The sequence below is a fragment of the Pristiophorus japonicus genome, chromosome 27 (assembly GCF_044704955.1).
Source record: "Pristiophorus japonicus isolate sPriJap1 chromosome 27, sPriJap1.hap1, whole genome shotgun sequence".
NCBI classification, from domain to species: Eukaryota; Metazoa; Chordata; class Chondrichthyes; family Pristiophoridae; genus Pristiophorus; species Pristiophorus japonicus.
The window spans coordinates 8,676,113-8,698,325 of NC_092003.1; the positions used below are offsets into that span (position 1 = coordinate 8,676,113).

The following is a 22,213-nucleotide window of genomic DNA, read 5'->3' on the forward strand; positions in this document are numbered from 1 at the left end:
ACTGCCCATCCAGCGACGTCAGCACGCTACACGAGGTCCAGATTGGATTAGCCATCATCAGAGGCGGTCCCTCGAACGAGGATAACTTGCTTCCACGAGTTCACAGGTGTTTCAATGAAGGACCCGATGTTCCAGTCCTGAACTCTAATTGAGGGGGTGGAAGATGCCTGTGGGTGGATTTTTTTTAACGTGGGATGACCGTTGCACACCAGCCACCACACGGGCTTGACAGAGCGAGGTCTTGGTCCAGTGGCAAGGGTTAACCAGGACGACTGGAGACCTGCTCTGCTGCACGGACCTAGTGCGCGCATATATCGCACAGTGTGGGCTGGGCCCGTGCTGCCCCTGGGCCCTCGGCTCTTCTGGGCCCCGAACTCTCATTCGCCGCATCTCCGCCCACAATGTTCCAGGGCCTGGCGCTCCAGCTCTATTTACAGGCCGAGATCAGCCATGATCTTATTAAATGGCGGAGCAGGCTCGAGGGGCCAGGTGGCCTACTCCTGCTCCTATTTCTTATGTTCTTATGTTTATAAACAGACGTCACCATGCAGCGCGCGGTCCATCAAGCGTACGATGTAGTGTATATGGATTTTAGCAAAGCTTTCGATAAGGTCCCACATGGCAGACTGGTCACGAAAGTAAAAGCCCATGGGATCCAGGGTAAAGTGGCAAGTTGAATCTAAAATTGGCTCAGAGGCAGGAAGCAAAGGGTAATGGTTGATGGCTGTTTTTGTAACTGGAAGGATGTTTCCAGTGGGGTTCCACAGGGCTCAGTACTGGGTCCCTTGGTTTTTGTGATATCCATCAATGATCTAGACTTGAATGAACATAAGAACATAAGAATTAGGAACAGGAGTAGGCCATCTAGCCCCTCGAGCCTGCTCCGCTATTCAACAAGATCATGGCTGATCTGGCCGTGGACTCAGCTCCACATACCCGCCCGCTCCCCATAACCCTTAATTCCCTTATTGGTTAAAAATCTATCTATCTGTGATTTGAATACATTCAATGAGCTAGCCTCAACTGCTTCCCTGGGCAGAGAATTCCACAGATTCACAACCCTCTGGGAGAAGAAATTCCTTCTCAACTCGGTTTTAAATTGTCTCCCCCGTATTTTGAGGCTGTGCCCCCTAGTTCTAGTCTCCCCGAACAGTGGAAACAACCTCTCTGCCTCTATCTTGTCTATCTCTTTCATTATTTTAAATGTTTCTATAAGATCACCCCTCCTCCTTCTGAACTCCAACGAGTAAAGACCCAGTCTACTCAATCTATCATCATAAGATAACCCACTCATTTCCAGAATCAGCCTAGTGAATCGTCTCTGTACCCCCTCCAAAGCTAGTATATCCTTCCTTAAGTAAGGTGACCAAAACTGCACGCAGTACTCCAGGTGCGGCCTCACCAATACCCTATACAGTTGCAGCAGGACCTCCCTGCTTTTGTACTCCATCCCTCTCGCAATGAAGGCCAACATTCCATTCGCCTTCCTGATTACCTGCTGCACCTGCAAACTAACTTTTTGTGCTAAAGGGCCTGTAAATGTTTGGTGTTTCCCCCAGATCGGGGGGGGGGCACGGTTTAATGTTTTTTGTCTACTCCCAAAAAGAGTTTCATGCACAAGGACCCCCAGGTCCCTCTGCACTGCAACATGTTGTAATTTCTCCCCATTCAAATAATATTCCCTTTCACTGTTTTCTTTTCCAAGGTGGATGACCTCACATTTTCCAACATTGTATTCCATCTGCCAAACCTTAGCCCATTCGCTTAACCTATCTAAATCTCTTTGCAGCCTCTCAGTGTCCTCTACACAACCCGCTTTCCCACTAATCTTTGTGTCATCTGCAAATTTTGTTACGCTACACTCGGTCCCCTCTTCCAGGTCATCTATGTATATTGTAAACAGTTGTGGTCCCAGCACCGATCCCTGTGGCACACCACTAACCACCGATTTCCAACCCGAAAATGACCCATTTATCCCAACTCTCTGCTTTCTGTTAGCCAGCCAATTCTCGTTCCATGCTAATACATTTCCTCCGACTCCGCGTACCTTTATCTTCTGCAGTAACCTTTTGTGTGGCACCTTATCGAATGCCTTTTGGAAATCTAAATACACCACATCCATCGGTACACCTCTATCCACCATGCTCGTTATATCCTCAAAGAATTCCAGTAAATTAGTTAAACATGATTTCCCCTTCATGAATCCATGTTGCGTCTGCTTGATTGCACTATTCCTATCTAGATGTCCCGCTATTTCTTCCTTAATGATAGCTTCAAGAATTTTCCCCACTACAGATGTTAAACTAACCGGCCTATAGTTACCTGCCTTTTGTCTGCCCCCTTTTTTAAACAGAGGTGTTACATTAGCTGCTTTCCAATCCGATGGCACCTCCCCAGAGTCCAGAGAATTTTGGTAGATTATAACGAATGCATCTGCTATAACTTCCGCCATCTCTTTTAATACCCTGGGATGCATTTCATCAGGACCAGGGTGTGGATATCTGAACGGAATATATGGAATTAAGGACAGTAAAGTAAACGGGATATATGAAAATGTATAAGCCATGGAAGAATAGCTGGGAGAATGTCAGGTTGCAAATAGTGCAACATCAGCATAGCTAACAGTCTTTCTCAAGGTTTCAAGTCACTAATCCTGCCAATAACATCTAATTGTAACATGAAATAAATCTGCAGAATTGCAAGGTCTCAGTTAGTAGTCACACCATTAGATTGAAACATTTAGAGGCAATGCTTGAGCTTTCAAGAAAAACATCTCATATAGATTGACTAATAAGTGGCTGAGTTAGACTGTCAATCCATTTGTATTTTGTTATCTGATTTCAAAACTGTATAACTGTTAACGCTTTACGATGTAACTTCACCTATCCGTAGGGAGTGTGTACGCTCTATCCAGAGAGTATATCTTCTGTCTGATAGGTCTTACTGGCCGGTAATAAAGACTGCTTTGTTCAAAGCACAAGAGGTATTCGACTCAGTAATTTTACTGAACCAGATTGAGGTAAAAGAATCCAGGAATTTACATTTGGTGTCAGAAGTGGGATCTCAACGGACGACTGCCGAAAACTTGCGAATTAAGAGCCAGACTAGCCTTGGACGAGACGAGGGGAAAGTGGCCACTGGAGTGAGTATGATTTCAATACTGCTCCAGTTTCCCCCGGTTTCAAAAGTCTGAGGAAAGTTTAGCCACTCGCTGGTTCTCAGGTAGTGTCTGAACGAGATCCAGGACAATCTGGTGAATACCTTTCAAACTTAGAATAGGGATAGAGATAGGGAAATTGCGCGATGACGCAAACCAAGCGGCGACTTGGAAAGATAGTTAGAGCTAGATAGGGATGGATGATCAATCATGGATCCAAATATTAATAGGAAAGAAAAGAGACTCTTGTGAATGTCTGTTTAAATGAGAAATGCTTCTGTGATTTTTACTGTAAAAAAAAGCCGGGGAGTTGTGGTTTGTTTTATCTCAAACAGAATGAAAGTTTGTTTTAACCCTTCGTAGTATTGTCCTGTATGTGGGAATCTCAAACAGAATGAAAGTTCGTTTTAACCCTTCGTAGTGTTGTCCTGTATGTGGGAAGTTTAAGAGTGTGAACCTTATTGAATTGCATATATTCGGATGATAAGTTACGGAGCCAGGAAATGCACAAAGGATAGGTTTGTTAAAAAAAAAAGAAAAAATTACATGGTCCCGGTGGTTAAAAAAAAAGAAAAACTTGTTGAAAGAAAACATTCAGAGAAGGCACAGCAAAACAACTGAGATGGATTCAAAAGGATTTAAAAAAAAAAATTATATTAAATAACACGACCTTGAGGCTAGAACAATTGAGATAACGAAAAGCAGTCCACAGCCTACGTGCCAGACTTCTCTCTAGTCATGAAAAAAAAAAGTAACGTACTAAATAGGTGCTGAAAGAAAAAAATGTTCTGAGATTTTAAATTATGAAAAAATTCCACTGCAGTAAAAAAAAATAAATCACTCCTGTCCAGTTGGCAGAAAAACTCCATTAAATTAGGGCTTTCATTGACTGATTGAATTTAAACTGCGGAGTAACGCAAAAGGATAGGGAAATTTGGAAACTGAAAGAAATTAATTAAGGCTCATAAGAAATCAAAATTAGAAAATTAGGCTCACAGGGAATGAAAATGGGGATTTAAATTAGAAATAGGTGTTCAACTCAGGTACGACGTCGACCTTGTATATCACTTGGCCCGTCTAGGCTCTGATTGAATTTTTTAAAAAAACACCCGCAGCAACTCGGAAGGTAGGGCCGACGTGAACGCGCAGCGGCACAGACGCACAAACGACGCGAGACGCGCAGCGGCGCGAGCGTGCGGCCGAGAGGAGAAAGGCCGACGCGAACGCGCAGTGAAGCGAACGCGTAGTGACGCAGACGCGCAGCGGCGCAAGAGTGTGGCCGAGTAAAGGAAGGCTGACGCAGACGCACGGCAGCGTGAACACGTGGTGACGTGGGACGTGCGGCAACACGCACCCGAGTAAAAACGTGGGCCGACGCGAAGGCGCAGCAACGCGAACCGCGAGAGTCTGTGCTAGTGTCAGTAAGTCTTTGTTAGTTTTAAGTGTTTTAAAGTCTTAAGTATTCTAATCGCGCGGCGACGTGAACCGCGGGGCGACGCGGGAATCTTAAGTGTTCAAAATCGCGCGGCGACGCGAATCAGTGTTAGATTAGTAGAGTCTTTGTTTACCTTGTGTTTTAAGTCTTAAGTATTCTAATCGCGCGGCGACGCGAGCCACGGGTCGACGCGGATTGCGTGGCGACGTGAACTGCGGGACGACGTGGGAATCTTAAGTGTTCTAAATCGCGCGGCGACGCGGATCAGTGTTAGCATTAGTAAAGTTTGTTTATTTGGAGTTGGTTAAAAGTCAGTGTTAGTTTCTGTAAAGTCTGTGTCTATTTTTAAGTTTGTTTAAATTGCACGACGACACGAACGCGTAACGACACGGTAATACAAGGGGCAGCGTGAAAATGGGTAATCGGTTGGATAAAACCACGGATGCGGATAGTCCGCTACAAAAGTTATGTGAGGAATTCCCTGAAAGAGCTGAAGACTTTAGAAAATTATCAGGAGCCCTGAATAAATTATTAGGGGATGACCAGTGGCCTCTAGGTGGCACTAGAAGCGTAGAGGTAGTAAAACAAAAGCACAGGGATTGTTAAAAAAAAAATTAATTAAAAGATGCATCACTTCTGTCAAGTTGGCAAACAAATGCCATTAAATTAGGACTTGCATTGACAGAGGGAACACATGTTAAAACTGTAGACGTCTTAAAAAAAGAATGTGCGCACGAGAAACTTCCTAAGAGATCCTCTGGGACCTCTGAGAAAGGTATTGACCAATTACGAGTTAAAATGGCTGGCATTGTGTTAACCGAGGCTGATGATGAAATTGATGAGTGGTCACTGACTCAGCGCCCAACGGCGCCTCCCGCACCCCCTGGCCCCTTGCTCCAGTCCTCTTCCCAACACCCTCCACCTAACACTCCGGTAAAAAGAGGAGTTAAAAATAACCCCATACCACCAAAGCAACAAACCCGAACTGACTCCTCATCCTCTGATAGCGATTCGGATCCCCAGTTTACAAGCAATATAGCCGAAAGGACCAGATCTCACACTCGAAAGGGCAGAACTATATCTCGACATCACAAACAGTCCCATAAATCTTCGAGTCAACCTACCAGTCCAAGTTGTGAAAGACATAGCAAACACCCCCGCCGATCGAGACGCAGAACTGTCAAGCAGTCAGACAGCTCTGAAACATCCTCCGGCCTAGAAATGATTTCCAAGATCCCAAAGTCCCGACACCAATTCCCTGTCAGACCAATGCCAAACCCTGATGCACAACAAGCTGCAGACCACCTCTCTATAGATGTCTGTGATCTTCAAACAACTCTTTGATTGCTCACGTTATCCGGACAGATAGAGAGGACAGTTAGATATTATTGGCAGGAAAAGAAAGGGGAGGGGGGAGGTGCGCCCCCAACCCGGGTCAAGACTGAATACGTGACTAGAAAGGAAGAGCCATCTCGGGAGGAAGGATCAATAGAACCGTAGTGTTGCATACAGGATTGGATGGATAAGCAAGGATACGGTTATACTAAACAACCAAACGGCCCGAGCCCTGCTAATAAACCTCCCTATTGTCCCTGGCATGGTATGGGAAGAGGCCGGGACTGGGTAAGAGGAATTGACTGTTTTAATTTTGGGCAGGAAGGACATTGGAATAAAAATTCCCAGTGTCAGAACCGGTTAAAATGGGTTACCAGGAAGAATCGGTGGAACATCGAGTTGTTATCACAACCAATCTGGACTGTAACTTGATGGCTAGAGACCTCCTTTGCAAATTCCAGTTGCATTTGGAGTATGGAGATAATGGGATTATTGTAAAACAGGAAACCCTTAAGCGGCAGTATTATACCACTAGAACCCCTCAGTGGTGGTCTCTGGACCTGCCGCAGGCACCCTATCACGTGACCCTAGCATACGATCCCAGTGGAAAGAATCAGGACCTGCAGAACTTTTATCAGGATCACGAAGGGGAAGTGAAGGGAATTCTATTAAGGGCTAGAGTGACTGGACTGGAAAGAGAGGCAGATTTTGTGGAAGTGGATAAGAATCTGTGGAAACAGCCCCTAATAATGGCACCGCATATTGCTCGTGAAATATTAGCCCCTCACCATGCTAAAGATTTGGGAGTTATGGTACGCAAGGCCATAGATGAGGCTGACCCTACCAGCCGGGATGTGCAAATCGTAAAACATGGCCGAACAGTCCAATTTCATGGGGACCCCGAGAAGGTCTTAACGACTCTACAGCATCATACTGGCTCGGACATACCTGACTATGTGGATCCTCATGTGTGGGCAGAGGACCCCTCCCAAGTGGGTTATACTCCCATTAATTCAGATCCCAGTGCAGGGCAATGTGGACTGGCCCTCTATCCGACAGAACCCACTGAAATCACAGGCAATCCTAAACTGATCTTTCGGCACTGTACTGCAATTAATCCGGCCTGTTTTCTTACTGAGCCACCCCAAGATGAGGAAGAACCCAGTCATGATTGCTTATCTTTAATTTAAGAGGCCACATCAGTCAGGGAAGATTTAGTTGATGGAAGATCCAGACTGTATTCTTACTGAGCCACCCCAAGATGAGGAAGAACCCAGTCATGATTGTTTATGTATGTTGACGGAAGTACTTCTATTAATCCAGAAGATACACGAATCTCAGGATACGCCATAGTAAACCAGGAGAATCAGGTCTTGGAATCTGCCGCTTTGAAACCGCCTATTCTGCTCAACAAGCTGAACTATTCGCCCTCACCCGAGCCTGTATCTTGGCCAAAGATCTCAAAGTCAATATCTATACCGACTCTAGGTATGCCTTTGGGGTGGCCCATGATTTCAGACAATTATGGAAAAATAGGGGATTCCTAACCTCACAGGGGAATGAGATATCTCATAAACAGTTAGTATATGATTTGTTGCAAGCCCTCATGTTCCCCAAACGCATTGCCATTGTCAAATGTACCGCCCATACTACCGGAAATTCTCTGGTTGATATAGGGAATCGTTGTCCTGACCAAGAGAGGCCAAACAGGCCTCTCGTGACCAACTGATGGTAGTGCCCAAAATTATGAGTCAGACTAAAAATCCTGCGAAGGATAAGTTAGCCTCGGAAAAACCAATGCCAACCATCCAAGATGTTATAAAAGCACAGGAGGACGCTCCTGAAAAAGATAAACTGTTGTGGAAATATTATGCATGTACTTATGACAATGTTTCTAAACTCTGGACCACTCCCGCGGAACAGACTTGCATGTCTGACGAGTTGGCCTCATGGGTTATAGAATGTCTGCATTTTGCTACTCATTGTGGAGCAAGGGCAACAAGTGATACGCTTTTGGCTACTTGGTGACACCCTAGACTCCAGGCGCTCACCCAGAACATCAGTAGTCGTTGCCTGGTTGGCCAGCAACATAATCCAGGGAAGGGAGTCCCCTGTGATTGGGGTAAAACGCCCCTACCCGAAGGTCCCTTTGAGACATTTCAGTTGGACTACATTGAGTTGCAAAAAGTTCAGTGCTACAAATATGTGTTAGTAATAGTAGATGTGTTTGGCAGATGGATTGAAGCCTACCCTAACCTGGACAATAAGACTCAAACTGTTGTTAAGGTGTTAATGAGGGAAATTGTTCCTAGATATGAGATCTCAGCTCGACTGATGACCACCTATGTTCTTTCTCTGACTCAGGCTCTGCGACTAGTTCACAACCAGGTTCAAGATGCTCACCTCGACCTCCCAGTTTTACCCGAATTATCCCTCGTGGCACCAGGGAAGTATGGATTCGGAAGGGATTAGAGCCACAATGGGAGGGGCCTTTTCAGGTGTCACTCACTACCCCCACTGCAGCCAAGGTTGAGGGGAAAAGTGCCTGGGTTCACCTGCACCACTGCAAGCTCATCATCATTTAAACAAATTTTGCTGGTTAGTCTAATTCCTGTTTCTGTTCCAGATCTCCTCTTAACAAGGCAGTTGAAGGAGGATCAGTTTGAACTTTTACCCATAAGACAGCCAAATACACTGACGGAGACCTGAAGAAGGGAAACGGGAAAACAGAACTCTTTTTATCAGCTAAATAATTGGACTATTTATAAGATGAGACTGTGTCTGTATGCCACTGTCTGCATAATAGTGTTGATATGACAGTTTTGGCACACGGGAAGGAAGACAAAGGCGAGAGCTCCATGTAAACACCTTTTTGTATATGTCTTACATTTATGCGGAAAAAGTGCACTTCACTAGATGCTGGGTGTGTTCACATATCCCTATACATTCCAAAGGGGGAATTCCTTTGCGCACCGTTCCACTGACCCTAACTGAGACTGTTAGATGGATTCAAAGAAACGATATTGGAACAGGTAGCTAACCGCACGGCTGAGGCTCTGGAGGGCATCACAGCTGAAATGGTAGCGATAAGGACCGTAGCATTACAAAACCGAATGGCCCTCGATTATCTGTTAGCTGAGAAAGGGGGAACATGTGCCCTGATAGGATCTGAATGTTGCACTTACATTCCTGATAGTTCAGAAAACATAACCCACCTTGCCGATCACATAAGGAGGGAGGTGAAGAAGTTATCCACACCAGCAAAAGAACTTAGCAGGTTTGATTGGTTTCTGGGTGGATCTTGGAGATCCTATCTAATACATGGGGCAATTGTTCTCATCGTAATAATAATTACCTGCTGTTTGATTGTTGGTTGCCTTAACCTCTGCTGTAAAGTAATGATGACAAGGTTAGCAGACCCTCTTGTGGTCAAGGGTTCCCGGGTTATGATCCAACAAACTAGAGAACTACTCAACAATAATATGATTCTGGAAAGGGAGTGCGAACGGATGAATGCAATACTCCTGGAATGATCCTAAATGTTATCATAGAATGATAAAAGGAGGGAATGTGGATATCTGAACGGAATATATGGAATTAAGGACAGTAAAGTAAACGGGATATATGAAAATGTATAAGCCATGGAAGAATAGCTGGGAGAATGTCAGGTTGCAAATAGTGCAACATCAGCATAGCTAACAGTCTTTCTCAAGGTTTCAAGTCACTAATCCTGCCAATAACATCTAATTGTAACATGAAATAAATCTGCAGAGTTAGACTGTCAATCCATTTGTATTTTGTTATCTGATTTCAAAACTGTATAACTGTTAACGCTTTACGATGTAACTTCACCTATCCGTAGGGAGTGTGTACGCTCTATCCAGAGAGTATATCTTCTGTCTGATAGGTCTTACTGGCCGGTAATAAAGACTGCTTTGTTCAAAGCACAAGAGGTATTCGACTCAGTAATTTTACTGAACCAGATTGAGGTAAAAGAATCCAGGAATTTACAAGGGGACCTGTCTACCTTGAGATCCATTAGCCTGTCCAGCACTACCCCCCTAGTGATAGTGATTATCTCAAGGTCCTCCCTTCCCACATTCCCGTGAACAGCAATTTTTGGCATGGTTTTTGTGTCTTCCACTGAAGACCGAAGCAAAATAATTGTTTAAGGTCTCAGCCATTTCCACATTTCCCATTATTAAATCCCCCTTCTCATCTTCTAAGGGACCAACATTTACTTTAGTCAATCTTTTCCGTTTTATATATCGGTAAAAGCTTTTACTATCTGTTTTTATGTTTTGCGCAAGTTTTCTTTCGTAATCTATCTTTCCTTTCTTTATTGCTTTCTTAGTCATTCTTTGCTGTCGTTTAAAATTTTCCCAATCTTCTAGTTTCCCACTAACCTTGGCCACCTTATACGCATTGGTTTTTAATTTGATACTCTCCTTTATTTCCTTGGTTATCCACGACTGGTTATCCCTTCTCTTACCGCCCTTCTTTTTCACTGGAATATATTTTTGTTGCGCACTATGAAAGAGCTTCTTAAAAGTCCTCCATTGTTCCTCAATTGTGCCACCGTTTAGTCTGTGTTTCCAGTCTACTTTAGCCAACTCTGCCCTCATCCCACTGTGGTCCCCTTTGTTTAAGCATAGTATGCTCGTTTGAGACACTACTTCCTCACCCTCAATCACTGCTTTGGGTACTGTTGAGGGGGATGACTCAGCAGCAGTTGGTGAGACGCGGGAGCAGCCTATCAAAGGCCCAGCGGGAGATCGAGAGCCAGCGGCAGTTGGTGAGACGCGGGAGTGGCCTATAAAAGGCCCAGCGGGAGATCGAGAGCCAGCGGCAGTTGGTGAGAGGGGAGCGGCCTATAAAAGGCCCAGCGGGAGATCGAGAGCCAGCGGCAGTGGGTGAGACGCGGGAGCGGCCTATAAAAGGCCCAGCGGGAGATCGAGAGCCAGCGGCAGTTGGTGAGAGGGGAGCAGCCTATAAAAGGCCCAGCGGGAGATCGAGAGCCAGCGGCAGTTGGTGAGAGGGGAGCGGCCTATAAAAGGCCCAGCGGGAGATCGAGAGCCAGCGGCAGTTGGTGAGAGGGGAGCGGCCTATAAAAGGCCCAGCGGGAGATCGAGAGCCAGCGGCAGTTGGTGAGAGGGGAGCGGCCTATAAAAGGCCCAGCGGGAGATCGAGCGCCAGCGGCAGTTGGTGAGACGCGGGAGCAGCCTATAAAAGGCCCAGCGGGAGATCGAGCGCCAGCGGCAGTTGGTGAGACGCGGGAGCAGCCTATAAAAGGCCCAGCGGGAGATCGAGAGCCAGCGGCAGTTGGTGAGACACGGGAGCGACCTATCAAAGGCCCAGCGGGAGATCGAGAGCCAGCGGCAGTGGGTGAGAGGCGGGAGCAGTGTCGGAGCGGCCTATAAAAGGCGACCGGTGCAGCTACAGCGGGAGAGAAAGCAAAATAGAAGTAGAAAGTAATCAAAAAGTGACATCACAGCCAATGGGGTAAGTGATTGGCTGGTGATTGGTGAGTAGCTTTTCTTTTCTTTTTTATATCAGTAAGTGAACTGTAACATTGTTATTACCAATTTAAGGGTATCTAAGGTTAAGACATGGCAGGAGAGCTCGGCCATGTGATATGCTCCTCCTGTACCATGTGGGAACTCGGGGACACTTCCGGTGTCCCTGGGCGCTACGTGTGTGGGAAGTGTATCCGCCTCGAGCTCTTGACGGTCCGCGTTGCAGAATTGGAGCTGAGGGTGGATTCACTCTGGAGCATCCACGATGCTGAGAATGACGTGAGTATCACGTGTAGTGAGTTGGTCTTACCGCAAGAGAAGGGTCCACAGTCAGATAGGGAATGTAAGACCAGCAGGAAGAGCAGTGCAAGAAAGATAGTGCAGGGGTCCCCTGTGGTCATCCCCCTGCAAAACAGATACACTGCTTTGAGTACTGTTGGGGAGGATGACTCATCAGGGGAGGGCAGCAGCAGCCAAGTTCATGGCACCGTAGGTGGCTCTGCTGCAAAGGAGGGCAGGAAAAAGATTGGGAGCGCGATAGTGATTCGATGGTGAGGGGAATAGATAGGCGTTTCTGCGGACGCAACCGAGACTCCAGGATGGTATGTTGCCTCCCTGGTGCAAGGGTCAAGGATGTCTCGGAGCGGGTGCAGGACATTCTGAAATGGGAGGGAGAACAGCCAGTTGTCGTGATGCACATTGGTACCAACGACATAGGTAAAAAAAGGGATGAGGTCCTACGAAAAGAATTTAAGGAGCTAGGAGCTAAATTAAAAAGTAGGACCTCAAAAGTAGTAATCTCGGGATTGCTACCAGTGCCACGTGATAGTCAGAGTAGTCATCGCAGGATAGCGCAGATGAATACATGGCTTGAGCAGTGGTGCAGCAGGGAGGGATTCAAATTCTTGGGGCATTGGAACCGGTTCTGGGGGAGGTGGGACCAGTACAAACCGGACGGTCTGCACCTGGGCAGGACCGGAACCAATGTCCTAGGGGGAGTGTTTGCTAGTGCTGTTGGGGAGGAGTTAAACTAATATTGCAGGGGGATGAGAACCTATGCAGGGAGACAGAGGGAGACAAAAATGAGGCAAAAGCAAAAGACAGAAAGGAGATGAGGAAAAGTGGAGGGCAGAGAAACCCAAGGCAAAGAACAAAAAGGGCCACTGTACAGCAAAATTCTAAAAGGACAAAGGGTGTTAAAAAAGCAAGCCTGAAGGCTTTGTGTCTTAATGCAAGGAGTATCCGCAATAAGGTGGATGAATTAACTGTGCAAATAGATGTTAACAAATATGATGTGATTGGGATTACAGAGACGTGGCTCCAGGATGATCAGGGCTGGGAACTCAACATCCAGGGGTATTCAACATTCAGGAAAGATAGAATAAAAGGAAAAGGAGGTGGGGTAGCATTGCTGGTTAAAGAGGAGATTAATGCAATAGTTAGGAAAGACATTAGCTTGGATGATGTGGAATCTATATGGGTAGAGCTGCAGAACACTAAAGGGCAAAAATCGTTAGTGGGAGTTGTGTACAGACCTCCAAACAGTAGTAGTGATATTGGGGAGGGCATCAAACAGGAAATTAGGAGTGCATGCAATAAAGGTGCAGCAGTTATAATGGGTGACTTTAATATGCACATATTGTGCCAGCCAAACTGGAACCAATACGGTGGAGGAGGATTTCCTGGAGTGCATAAGGGATGGTTTTCTAGACCAATATGTCGAGGAACCAACTAGGGGGGAGGTCATCTTAGACTGGGTGTTGTGTAATGAGAGAGGATTAATTAGCAATCTCATTGTGCGAGGCCCCTTGGGGAAGAGTGACCATAATATGGTGGAATTCTGCATTAGGATGGAGAATGAAACAGTTAATTCAGAGACCATGGTCCAGAACTTAAAGAAGGGTAACTTTGAAGGTATGAGGCATGAATTGGCTAAGATAGATTGGCTAATGATACTTAAGGGGTTGACTGTGGATGGGCAATGGCAGACATTTAGAGACCACATGGATGAATTACAACAATTGTACATTCCTGTCTGGCGTAAAAATAAAAAAGGGAAGGTGGCTCAACCGTGGCTATCTAGGGAAATCAGGGATAGTATTAAAGCCAAGGAAATGGCATACAAATTGGCCAGAAATAGCAGCGAACCTGGGGACTGGGAGAAATTTAGAACTCAGCAGAGGAGGACAAATGGTTTGATTAGGGCAGGGAAAATGGAGTACGAGAAGAAGCTTGCAGGGAACATTAAGGCGGATTGCAAAAGTTTCTATAGGTATGTAAAGAGAAAAAGGTTAGTAAAGACAAACGTAGGTCCCCTGCAGTCAGAATCAGGGGAAGTCATAACGGGGAACAAAGAAATGGCAGACCAATTGAACAAGTACTTTGGTTCAGTATTCACTAAGGAGGACACAAACAACCTTCTGGATATAAAAGTGGTCAGAGGGTCTAGTAAGGAGGAGGAACTGAGGGAAATCTTTATTAGTCGGGAAATTGTGTTGGGGAAATTGATGGGATTGAAGGCCGATAAATCCCCAGGGCCTGATGGACTGCATCCCAGAGTACTTAAGGAGGTGGCCTTGGAAATAGCGGATGCATTGACAGTCATTTTCCAACATTCCATTGACTCTGGATTAGTTCCTATCGAGTGGAGGGTAGCCAATGTAACCCCACTTTTTAAAAAAGGAGGGAGAGAGAAAGCAGGGAATTATAGACCGGTCAGCCTGACCTCAGTAGTGGGTAAAATGATGGAATCAATTATTAAGGATGTCATAGCAGCACATTTGGAAAATGGTGACATGATAGGTCCAAGTCAGCATGGATTTGTGAAAGGGAGATCATGCTTGACAAATCTTCTGGAATTTTTTGAGGATGTTTCCAATAAAGTGGACAAAGGAGTACCAGTTGATTTATTTGGTATATTTGGACTTTCAGAAGGCTTTCGACAAGGTCCCACACAGGAGATTAATGTGCAAAGTTAAAGCACATGGGATTGGGGGTAGTGTGCTGACGTGGATTGAGAACTGGTTGTCAGACAGGAAGCAAAGAGTAGGAGTAAATGGGTACTTTTTGGAATGGCAGGCAGTGACTAGTGGGATACCGCAGGGTTCTGTGCTGGGGCCCCAGCCGTTTACATTGTACATTAATGACTTAGACGAGGGGATTAAATGTAGTATCTCCAAATTTGCGGATGACACTAAGTTGGGTGGCAGTGTGAGCTGCGAGGAGGATGCTATGAGGCTGCAGAGTGACTTGGATAGGTTAGGTGAGTGGGCAAATGCGTGGCAGATGAAGTATAATGTGGATAAATGTGAGGTTATCCACTTTGGTGGTAAAAACAGAGAGACAGACTATTATCTGAATGGTGACAGATTAGGAAAAGGGAAGGTGCAACGAGACCTGGGTGTCATGGTACATCAGTCATTGAAGGTTGGCATGCAGGTACAGCAGGCGGTTAAGAAAGCAAATGGCATGTTGGCCTTCATAGCGAGGGGATTTGAGTACAGGGGCAGGGAGGTGTTGCTACAGTTGTAAGGGCCTTGGTGAGGCCACACCTGGAGTATTGTGTACAGTTTTGGTCTCCTAACTTGAGGAAGGACATTCTTGCTATTGAGGGAGTGCAGCGAAGATTCACCAGACTGATTCCCGGGATGGTGGGACTGACCTATCAAGAAAGACTGGATCAACTGGGCTTGTATTCACTGGAGTTCAGAAGAGTGAGAGGGGACCTCATAGAAACGTTTAAAATTCTGACGGGTTTGGACAGGTTGGATGCAGGAAGAATGTTCCCAATGTTGGGGAAGTCCAGAACCAGGGGTCACAGTCTAAGGATAAGGGGTAAGCCATTTAGGACCGAGATAAGGAGAAACTTCTTCACCCAGAGAGTGGTGAACCTGTGGAATTCTCTACCACAGAAAGTAGTTGAGGCCAATTCACTAAATATATTCAAAACGGAGTTACATGAAGTCCTTGCTACTCGGGGGATCAAGGGGTATGGCATGAAAGCAGGAAGTGGGTACTGAAGTTTCATGTTCAGCCATGAACTCATTGAATGGCGGTGCAGGCTAGAAGGGCTGAATGGCCTGCTCCTGCACCTATTTTCTATGTTTCTATGTTTCTATCAGGGGAGGGCAGCAGCAGCCAAGTTCATGGCACCATGGCTGGCTCTGCTGCACAGGAGGGCAGGAAAAAGAGTGGGAGAGCAATAGTGATTGGGGATTCAATGGTGAGGGGAATAGATAGGCGTTTCTGCGGCCGCAACCGAGACTCCAGGATGGTATGTTGCCTCTCTGGTGCAAGGGTCAAGGATGTCTCGGAGCGGGTGCAGGACATTCTAAAAAGGGAGGGAGAACAGCCAGTTGTCGTGGTGCACATTGGTACCAACGACATAGGTAAAAAAAGCGATGAGGTCCTACGAAACGAATTTAAGGAGCTAGGAGCCAAATTAAAAAGTAGGACCTCAAAAGTAGTAATCTCGGGATTGCTACCAGTGCCACGTGATAGTCAGAGTAGGAATCGCAGGATAGCGCAGATGAATACGTGGCTTGAGCAGTGGTGCAGCAGGGAGGGATTCAAATTCCTGGGGCATTGGAACCGGTTCTGGGGGAGGTGGGACCAGTACAAACCGGACGGTCTGCACCTGGGCAGGACCGGAACCAATGTCCTAGGGGGAGTGTTTGCTAGTGCTGTTGGGGAGGATTTAAACTAATATTGCAGGGGGATGGGAACCAATGCAGGGAGACAGAGGGAAACAAAAAGGAGGCAAAAGCAAAAGACAGAAAGGAGATGAGGAAAAGTGGAGGGCGGAGAAACCCAAGGCAAAGAACAAAAAGGGCCACTGTACAGCAAAATTCTAAAAGGACAAAGGGTGTTAAAAAAACAAGCCTGAAGGCTTTGTGTCTTAATGCAAGGAGTATCCGTAATAAGGTGGATGAATTAACTGTGCAAATAGATGTTAACAAATATGATGTGATTGGGATTACGGAGACGTGGCTCCAGGATGATCAGGGCTGGGAACTCAACATTCAGGGGTATTCAACATTCAGGAAAGATAGAATAAAAGGAAAAGGAGGTGGGGTAGCATTGCTGGTTAAGGAGCAAATTAAGGCAATAGTTCGGAAGGACATTAGCTTGGATGATGTGGAATCTATATGGGTAGAGCTGCAGAATACCAAAGGGCAAAAAACGTTAGTGGGAGTTGTGTACAGACCTCCAAACAGTAGTAGTGATGTTGGGGAGGGCATCAAACATGAAATTAGGGGTGCGTGCAATAAAGGTGCAGCAGTTATAATGGGTGACTTTAATATGCACATAGATTGGGTTAACCAAACTGGAAGCAATACGGTGGAGGAGGATTTCCTGGAGTGCATAAGGGATGGTTTTTTAGACCAATATGTCGAGGAATCAACTAGGGGGGAGGCCATCTTAGACTGGGTGTTGTGTAATGAGAGAGGATTAATTAGCAATCTCGTTGTGCGAGGCCCCTTGGGGAAGAGTGACCATAATATGGTGGAATTCTGCATTAGGATGGAGAATGAAACAGTTAATTCAGAGACCATGGTCCAGAACTTAAAGAAGGGTAACTTTGAAGGTATGAGGCGTGAATTGGCTAGGATAGATTGGCGAATGATACGGAAGGGGTTGACTGTGGATGGGCAATGGCAGACATTTAGAGACCGCATGGATGAACTACAACAATTGTACATTCCTGTCTGGCGTAAAAATAAAAAAGGGAAGGTGGCTCAACCGTGGCTATCAAGGGAAATCAGGGATAGCATTAAAGCCAAGGAAGTGGCATACAAATTGGCCAGAAATAGCAGCGAACCCGGGGACTGGGAGAAATTTAGAACCAAGCAGAGGAGGACAAAGGGTTTGATTAGGGCAGGGAAAATGGAGTACGAGAAGAAGCTTGCAGGGAACATTAAGACGGATTGTAAAAGTTTCTATAGATATGTAAAGAGAAAAAGGTTAGTAAAGACAAACGTAGGTCCCCTGCAGTCAGAATCAGGGGAAATCATAACGGGGAACAAAGAAATGGTGGACCAATTGAACAAGTACTTTGGTTCGGTATTCACTGAGGAGGACACAAACAACCTTCCGGATATAAAAGGGGTCGGAGGGTCTAGTAAGGAGGAGGAACTGAGGGAAATCCTTATTAGTCGGGAAATTGTGTTGGGGAAATTGATGGGATTGAAGGCCGATAAATCCCCAGGGTCTGATGGACTGCATCCCAGAGTACTTAAGGAGGTGGCCTTGGAAATAGTGGATGCATTGACAGTTATTTTCCAACATTCCATTGACTCTGGATCAGTTCCTATGGAGTGGAGGGTAGCCAATGTAACCCCACTTTTTAAAAAAGGAGGGAGAGAGAAAACAGGGAATTATAGACCGGTCAGCCTGACATCGGTAGTGGGTAAAATGATGGAATCAATTATTAAGGATGTCATAGCAGTGCATTTGGAAAGAGGTAATATGATAGGTCCAAGTCAGCATGGATTTGTGAAAGGGAAATCATGCTTGACAAATCTTCTGGAATTTTTTGAGGATGTTTCCAGTAGAGTGGACAAGGGAGAACCAGTTGATGTGGTATATTTGGACTTTCAGAAGGCTTTCGACAAGGTCCCACACAAGAGATTAATGTGCAAAGTTAAAGCACATGGGATTGGGGGTAGTGTACTGACATGGATTGAGAACTGGTTGTCAGACAGGAAGCAAAGAGTAGGAGTAAATGGGTACTTTTCAGAATGGCAGGCAGTGACTAGTGGGGTACCGCAAGGTTCTGTGCTGGGGCCCCAGCTGTTTACATTGTACATTAATGATTTAGACGAGGGGATTAAATGTAGTATCTCCTAATTTGCGGATGACACTAAGTTGGGTGGCAGTGTGAGCTGCGAGGAGGATGCTATGAGGCTGCAGAGCGACTTGGATAGGTTAGGTGAGTGGGCAAATGCATGGCAGATGAAGTATAATGTGGATAAATGTGAGGTTATCCACTTTGGTGGTAAAAACAGAGAGACAGACTATTATCTGAATGGTGACAGATTAGGAAAAGGGGAGGTGCAAAGAGACCTGGGTGCCATGGTACATCAGTCATTGAAGGTTGGCATGCAGGTACAGCAGGCGGTTAAGAAAGCAAATGGCATGTTGGCCTTCATAGCGAGGGGATTTGAGTACAGGGGCAAGGAGGTGTTGCTACAATTGTACAGGGCCTTGGTGAGGCCACACCTGGAGTATTGTGTACAGTTTTGGTCTCCTAACCTGAGGAAGGACATTCTTGCTATTGAGGGAGTGCAGCAAAGGTTCACCAGACTGATTTCCGGGATGGCGGGGCTGACCTATCAAGAAAGACTGGATCAACTGGGCTTGTATTCACTGGAGTTCAGAAGAATGAGAGGGGACCTCATAGAAACGTTTAAAATTCTGACGGGGTTAGACAGGTTAGATGCAGGAAGAATGTTCCCAATGTTGGGGAAGTCCAGAACCAGGGGACACAGTCTAAGGATAAGGGGGAAGCCATTTAGGACCGAGATGAGGAGGAATTTCTTCACCCAAAGAGTGGTGAACCTGTGGAATTCTCTACCACAGAAAGTTGTTGAGGCCAATTCACTAAATATATTCAAAAAGGAGTTAGATGAAGTCCTTACTACTAGGGGAATCAAGGGGTATGGTGAGAAAGCAGGAATGGGGTACTGAAGTTGCATGTTGAGCCATGAACTCATTGAATGGCGGTGATGGCTAGAAGGGCCGAATGGCCTACTCCTGCACCTATTTTCTATGTTTCTATGTTTCTATGTTTCAATCTGCATTACAAATTCAACCGTACTGTGATCACTCAAAAGAGAGGGTCTTTTACTAGGAGATAATTTATTATTCCTGTCTCCTTACACAGGACCAGATCTAAGGTAGCTTGCTCCCTTGTAGTTTCTGTAACATACTGTTCTAAGAAACAATCCCGTATGCATTCTATGAATTCCTCCTCAAGGCTACCCCTGCGATTTGATTTGACCAATCGATATGTAGGTTAAAATCCCCCATGATTACTGCCGTTCCTTTTTCACATGCCTCCATTATTCCCTTGATTATTGTCCGCCCCACCGTGAAGTTATTATTTGGGGCCTATAAACTATGCCCACCAGTAACTTTTTCCCCTTACTATCTCTAATCTCCACCCACAATGATTCAACATTTTCAACAATGTCGGGGGCATGATTAAGAAGTTTGCAGACGATACTAAAATCAGCCGTGTACTTGGATGTGCATCTGAAGTACCGTAATCTACAGGGGCTATGGACCGATAGCTGGAAAGTGGGATTAGGCTGGATGGCTCTTTGTTGGCCGACGCGGACACGATGGGCCGAAATGGCCTCCTTCCGTGCTGTAAACGTCTATGATTCTACGATCAAGAGACATCCTATGTAGCACCAGGTTGCTAAGAGGTTGCAGTATGACTTGGACAGGTTAGGTGAGTGGGCAAATGCATGGCCAGTGCCGTATAATATTGATAAATGTGAGGTTATCCACTTTGGTGGCAAAAACAGGAAGACGGAATATTATCTGAATTGTGACAGATTAGGAAAAGGGGAGGTGCAACGAGAACTGGGTGTCATGGTACATCAGTCATTGAAAGTTGGCATGCAGGTTCAGCAGGCGGTGAAGGCAGCAAATGGCATGCTGGCCTTCATAGCAAAAGGATTTGAGTATAGGAGCAGGGAGGTCTTACTGCAGTTGTACAGGGCCTTGGTGAGGCCACACCTGGAATATTGTGTTCAGTTTTGGTCTCCTAATCTGAGGAAGGACATTCTTGCTATTGAGGGAATGCAGCGAAGATTCACCAGACTGATTCCCGGGATGGCAGGTCTGACATATGAGGAGAGACTGGATCGACTAGGCTTATATTCACTGGAATTTAGAAGAATGAGAGGGGATCTCATAGAAACATATAAAATTCTGACGGGATTGGACAGGTTAGATGCAAGAAGAATGTTCCCGATGTTGGGGAAGTCCAGAACCAGGGGTCACAATCTAAGGATAAGGGGGCAGCCATTTAGGACTGAGATGAGGAGAATTGTGAACCTGTGGAATTCTCTACCACAGAAAGTTGTTGAGGCCAGTTCATTGGATATCTTCAAAAGGGAGTTAGGTGTGGCCCTTACGGCTAAAGGGATCAAGGGGTATGGAGAGAAAGCAGGAAAGGGGTACTGAAGTTGCATGATCAGCCATGATCTTATTGAAGGGCCGAATGGCCTAATCCTGCACCTATTTTCTCTGTTTCAATGTTCCATCAACAGACGACTGCTCCTGGGCACGGCCAAGAGTGCCATCAGCCGGTCCAGGCAGCGGGCGGTCGAGGGGGTCGTTCAACCTGACTGCTTGCCTCTCTTCCGCTCTTACATCCGGTCCAGGGTGTCCTTGGAGATGGAGCACGAGGTGTCCACCGGTACGCTCGCGGCCTTCCGCGAGAGGTGGGCACCGGAGGGACTGGAATGCAGGAAGAATGTTCCCAATGTTGGGGAAGTCCAGAACCAGGGGTCACAGTCTAAGGATAAGGGGTAAGCCATTTAGGACCGAGATGCGGAGGAACTTCTTCACCCAGAGAGTGGTGAACCTGTGGAATTCTCTACCACAGAAAGTTGTTGAGGCCAATTCACTAAATATATTCAAAAAGGAGTTAGATGAGGTCCTTACTGCTAGGGGGATCAAGGGGTATGGCGAGAAAGCAGGAATGGGGTACTGAAGTTGAATGTTCAGCCATGGACTCGTTGAATGGCGGTGCAGGCTGGAGGGGCCGAGTGGCCTACTCCTGCACCTATTTTCTATGTTTCTATGTTTCTATCACGCCCGGCAACCAAATTTTAATTTGATTTTACGTTTTTAAGTTTAATTTGTTTTAATTGCCGGTGCTTTTAGTGTCCCCCTTCCCTTTTATAGGGGGCACTGGGGAAAATTGTGATTTTAGTGCCCAAAAAAAAACCAAAAAAAGAAAAACACAAAAAAAAACAAAAAAAAGGGGGAAAAAAAAAGGGCCTTGTAAATGTCTGGAGTGTCAGCCAGGTCGGGTGGCACCGTTTAATGTTTTATGTTTTGCAGGTGAACTCCAAAAAGAGTTTCCATCAACAGACGTCACCACGCAGCATCAGTTCCACCAACAGACGTCACCACGCAGCACCAGTTCCAATAGACGTCACCACGCAGCACCAGCTCCATCAACAGACGTCACCACGCAGCACCAGCTCCATCAACAGACGTCACCACGCAGCACGCCAGCCGTTTCTCGGCGCGCACACACACACGTCCAGCTTTTCAACTCACCGACTGTCGCCGTTTTTCTTTGCTGTTCCCCTACCCCACCGCCTTGACACCCAATTAAAACGCATCAACTACTCACATGATAAAACATCTCTGCTGCGAATGACGGGGGAGAAATATCTTGAAAGAAAGTTTTAAAAAATCGCGTCTTCCGTCAGCTCACGCGCGCCCTGACGAGCAACGGACAATCGCTTCGGCCGCGGGTGGGGAGAGGCGGCGTGATGACGCACCAACGGCGCCATGACGTGTCGCGCGGCGTCCTGGCCCCGCCCTCCGCGTGCGGCGGCCGTTGGCCTTCCCGCCCTTTCCCGCAGAGTTGTCCATCGGTCGTCGAGGTGCCTCGGCGCGAAGCCCTCCGCTTCCCCCTCAAACGCAGAGCTCCGCCAGCGTGCAGGAATCAATTGGCAATGGGGCCAGGCTTCAAAAGCAGGCGGGTCTGAGGGAAGGTAAGGACAGTGTGGTCCTTTG

The 22,213-nt window shown here is 46.3% G+C and overlaps 1 protein-coding gene across 2 annotated transcripts in view; it reads right to left on the reverse strand.

Moving 5' to 3' along the window:
* polr2g (RNA polymerase II subunit G) overlaps positions 1-21,971 on the reverse strand; it is a 36,414-nt gene extending 14,443 nt beyond the window's left edge. The window contains exons 1-2 of one of the 2 annotated variants that reach the window (XM_070868237.1): positions 21,825-21,971; positions 9,283-9,315 (exon numbers count right to left, since the gene is read on the reverse strand). In XM_070868237.1, the coding sequence (XP_070724338.1) occupies positions 9,283-9,315; positions 21,825-21,836 (45 nt within the window). In that variant the 5' untranslated portion in view covers positions 21,837-21,971. The remainder of the gene's footprint in view (positions 1-9,282; positions 9,316-21,824) is intronic. The other variant, XM_070868238.1, reaches the window with a different exon arrangement.
* Between the last annotated feature and the right edge of the window lie 242 nt (positions 21,972-22,213).